Consider the following 4,701-nt stretch of genomic DNA (forward strand, 5'->3'; position numbering starts at 1 on the left):
TGCCCGGGCGGGTCTCGACCCCGCGGGCTCAGGCCATCCACTCACCTCAGCCTCCCAAAAGCGCGGGATTGCAGGCTGAGCCACCGAGCCCGGCTCAGATATATATCTTCATCTTCAGCTCCCTTCCCCGGAATTCCAGAGTTATGTATTCAACTGGCTACTCCACTCTCCCTGTGAATATCTCATAGACATCTCAGATGAATGTGTCCGGAGCTAAGCTCCTCAGTTTGTTTCCCAACTGTTCATACAGTCTTCCCTGGCTCCACCTTTTCGGTCACTCAGACCAAACATCTTGATTCCTCTCATTCTCTCCTTCTCCACGTCTAATCCACCAGCAAACCCCGCAGGACTTGCCTTCAGAATATGCCTCACATCTGTGGCCGCTGTTCACCACCCCCAGGCCGCCAGCCTGGACTGAGCCACCCTCATCTCTCAGCTGAACCACAGCACTCCCTTCCTCACTGTCTCTCTGCCCCTGCGTGTGCCCTAAAGTCTATCCTTCACACGGGAGCTACTGTCTTCTTATCCTCTGTTTACCACCCTCCGGTGGCTCTCGACCTTCTCAAAGCCAAAGCCAAAACCCTTACGCCGACCTGACCCACCATTCCCCTTGGATATTACCCAGATGAGAGCCCTTACTGACAGCTCGCGCCAGCCACGTGGGCCTTCCTGGTGTCCCACGGGCACCCCGAACCCCAGTCTGCTTCAGGGCCTTGCACTTCACCTGCCTGGACCGGCAGAGAGCCGTTCTGCCCAGTGCCTCACACTTCGGGTCTCTGCGCAAAACGCACCTGACCAGTGAGGTTTTCCCTTACCTCCCTGATTAAAACCGCGCCCGCCCCTACATTCCCATCCGCTGGCCCCACTTGGTTTTTCTCTGCTGATTTATCATCTGCATCCAACCTATCTTTTTAACCTGTTTCCACCTTCTGGGAACCTTTGCCCTTTGGGGTGTTTTCTCTGTCCGCTCGAGGCCCGGAGTCGGATGAACGGATGGGTGAGCGGGTGGATGACGTCATCGCTGTCCCCCACCCGCGCATCGCCAGTCCCCCTCTGCTGCAGGATGGCCTTCAGGGATTTCAAGGCCCACTTTGACAGAGTGGAGATCTGCAACCTCACGCCCGACGCCCTGGAGGAGGACGCGCTCCACAAGTGGGAGGTGACGGTCCACCAAGGAAGCTGGGTCCGGGGCTCCACGGCCGGGGGCTGCCGCAACTTCCTGGGTGGGTGGTCTGCCTGTCGCTCTCTCTGCCGTTCCCACGCCTCCAGTTCAGCTGGGAGGCACCGAACGAGCAGTGTCGGGCCCCCCAGAAAGCCCAAAACAGGGGCCGAGACAGCAGGGTCTCCGAAATGACCGGGGAGAGAAGACTGTGGAAGACTTAGCAGGACATTGGATAAGAAGTACTCAGGGAAACACCCTTGTTTTACCACATCGGTTATTTTCCATTGTAAATCATGGAACGCACAACTCACACCAGCTTCGCAACAAAAAGGACTTACTGTCCTGCATAACTGAAAAGCTCAGAGGACAAGTAGGCAGGATTCGGGCAAGTTCTGTCAGGGCTCGGGCTCCATTTGGTTGTACTCCCTCTCTGCGCTCCTCCTTTGTGGATGTCTTCCTCTCTCTGGCTTCTCTATCATCACAGGAGGGTGCCAGAAACATCCGGGGCTTCCTGGTCCCTCATTCAGATGAATCACAGGAGCTCCTATGGGTCAACAAAGCCAAGTCCTCAACCACCCTCAAATTGGGAAGTCCTTGAGCCTGGTGATTGCTCTGGATTGACTGGCTTTGTTTCAATTTTCTGTGGCAAGAGGGACTGGCTGAGACCACTAGAGTTCACCCTTGGAGCTGGGACAAGGTCAATCCTACTCTAATCTTGCACCATTAAACGAACAGTAGGGGGACAACCACAAGTCCATACACTTTCCTTTGAAATACCAAATGGAGAATAAAAGTAGGATGGCACAAACCTTAGCAGATTAGACCCAGAAGAACGTCATTAAAAAGCTGCATGGAACATGGTTCAAAAGAAGGTGGAAACTCAAGAGAGGACACTGCATGGTCAAAGGGCAGGCGGGCTGACCGGAAGAGGGGAGAAGGGATTATTTTCTGGTGTTTGGGAGTCTGTAGTGGTGTGGATAGGTGTGTGTGTGTGTGTGTGCGTGTGTGTGTGTGTGTGTGTGTGTGTGTGCGCGCGCGCGCGCGCGCGCTTAAGGAAGGGGAAATAATCTGCCTCTCCCAAATGGCAGATACCTTTTGGACCAATCCACAAATAAAATTGTCCCTGACCGAGACAGACGAGGGGCAGAAAGAATGCACTTTCCTCGTAGCTCTGATGCAGAAAGATCGCAGGAAACTCAAGAGATTTGGCGCCGATGTCCTGACCATCGGCTATGCCATCTACCAGGTAGGGGGGGGCTACCCTGAATTCAGAGCCCTCCATCCGAGTTCTAGCTTCACAGCTCCTCCTCGGCTTCATGCCCAAGACTCAGTGGTCCGAACCCTGAGCTGTGTCCGACAAGCGTGACAAGCGGCCTCCCTAGAGGCCCTCCCCGCTCCTTCCATCGCAGTGTCCTGACAAAGACGAGCACCTCGACAGAGACTTCTTCCGGTACCACGCATCCCAGGCCAAGAGCAAGATGTTCATCAACCTGAGAGAAGTCTCCGACCGGTTCAAGCTGCCGCCTGGGGAATACATCCTGATTCCCAGCACTTTTGAGCCCCACCAGGAAGCTGATTTCTGTCTGAGAATCTTTTCGGAGAAGAAAGCCGTTGCCCGGTAAGTCAGAGGAACAGTTTCCAGAATCCCGCTTCACTGAGTGGTTTAGCCTCACAAACGTTACCAGGGGCCTGTCGGAGCCACGAGCCCTCTTTCCCTTTCCCGTGAAACACCGAGAAACAAGGCAGGGCACATTCCCCTTTCAGCTCCTCCCTCCCTCCAGCAAACCACAAACAAGTGGCTGTCTCTTACTGGACCCAGACTCATACTCACAGACGCTGTAGGGTGGAACCCTTTGTTGTTCAGACCCTATCTCCAAGAAGCTTCAGGGATAAGAGCCACAGGTGGGGATGCTCGGACTTATTTCTGTGCACCGTGACAGAGTAGCTATTGTACATTTCAAGAGTGACATGTTAGGCTCAGTGGCTCATGCCTGTAATCCCAGCACTTTGGGAGGCAGATGTGAGAGGATTGCCTGAGCCCATGGTTTCAAGACCAGCCTGAGGAACTTGGTGAGATCTCGCCTCTACAATAAATCAAAAAGTTAACCGGGGTGGGAGTGCACACCTGCGGTTCCAGCTACTTGGAAGGCTAAGGTGGAAAGGTTGCCTGAGCCCAGCAGGTGGAGGCTGCAGTAGCTGTGAGCATGCCCCTTCAGTCCAGTCCAGGCGACAGAGTGGCTCCAACTCACAAGAAAAAAAAAGAGTGACATGTTCTTTCAGCTTCAGTTTAAATAAACGTTGGCAAATATTCCTATCATTTTACTCACCCAAAATGCTGCCACCTCTCCCTTACGATGTCTTAGCAAAGTCATTTGGCATCAGTGACTTCTAGGAAAAGATTTTTCATGACTGCCCATTCACCGTTAGTTGCTCTGTGGCAGAGGGAAAGAAATGATTCAAGATAGAGAATCCATTTCTTTCCCTAATGACGATATCCTACAGATTGCCGAGCATGTCAAAAGTCACTAATTCTAAATATAAGCTAAATAAATCTTCAACAAGAGACCAACCAGTCCAAAGTTAACAAGAGAGGCAGCAGTGAATATCTTTAACTGGGTGGGGTGATTTGAATTGGTGGCACGCATTTGAGGAGACTGGCAATTACAAAGTCGGTTGGGTTTCCCAGACCATTTACAAAGGGTATGTTCTTTCTTTTGGCTCAGTGGAAGCGGCAAAGTCTTTAGTCTTTAAACACTCTGCTGGAGAATTTTTCTCCAGCCTTCTCCCAGATACTAGCACCAGTTGAGGGTGAATTCCTCAGTGTCTGTTCATACGAAACACCCCATATGATATCCATGCAGATGGGCATCTCTTATGGATGACATGAACAAAAGAAAGAGAGCCAGGCTATGCCAATCCTGTGATTCCTGCTCTCTGTTCTCATTGGTGGGGTGAAGTCAGAGTTCCAGGCATTTATCAAGTGGTTTATACATGGCAAAGCTAACTCCACACTGTAGCTTGCCCGGAACAAGTACTTTCATCTGCTGTGATACTCACAAACACTGCTGGGTGGAGCCCTTCACCGTTCAGACCCTATTTCCAAGAAGCTTCTGGGGTAAGGGCCACAGTTACGGACGCTAGGCTTATTTTTGGGCACCGTGACAGAGTGGCGATTGCACATTTCAAGAGTGACGCGAAATTCTTATGCTTGGTAACAAAAAATCCACAGTGAACTCTGTTCCCATTGGTTTACCTCCCAGAGAGCCTCCTGCCCAAACAAACCAAAGTTCTGAAAGAGTTATGGGGTGTGCACCCAGGAGATAAGAAGGAAAGGGAAGACCACCCAGGTTCAAGCTTGGTTTTGTCTATCTGTGTCCCCTTTGACTTTGTATTCGTTTTTCTTTGGGAGTACTCAGGCTTTTTGTTTTTTTGAATCGGGATCTCATTCTGTCACCTGGGCTGGAGGAGGGTGGCAGGATCACAGCTCGCCGCAGCCTCGATCTTCTGGCTCAGGCGATCTTTCAGCTGCCCGTGTAGCT

General features: G+C 51.9%; 1 protein-coding gene across 3 annotated transcripts in view; it reads left to right on the forward strand.

Annotated features, from left to right (window-relative positions):
* Window positions 1-4,701, forward strand: part of CAPN9 (calpain 9) — a 62,187-nt gene that overhangs the window by 43,662 nt on the left and 13,824 nt on the right. For all 3 annotated transcript variants that reach the window (XM_008074359.2, XM_008074357.1, XM_008074358.2), the window contains 3 exons: window positions 1,063-1,223; window positions 2,251-2,408; window positions 2,572-2,780. In XM_008074359.2, the coding sequence (XP_008072550.1) occupies window positions 1,063-1,223; window positions 2,251-2,408; window positions 2,572-2,780 (528 nt within the window). The remainder of the gene's footprint in view (window positions 1-1,062; window positions 1,224-2,250; window positions 2,409-2,571; window positions 2,781-4,701) is intronic.

Source organism: Carlito syrichta, unplaced genomic scaffold, assembly GCF_000164805.1.
Source record: "Carlito syrichta isolate Samal-C Ts95f unplaced genomic scaffold, Tarsius_syrichta-2.0.1 Scaffold316408, whole genome shotgun sequence".
NCBI lineage: Eukaryota > Metazoa > Chordata > Mammalia > Primates > Tarsiidae > Carlito > Carlito syrichta.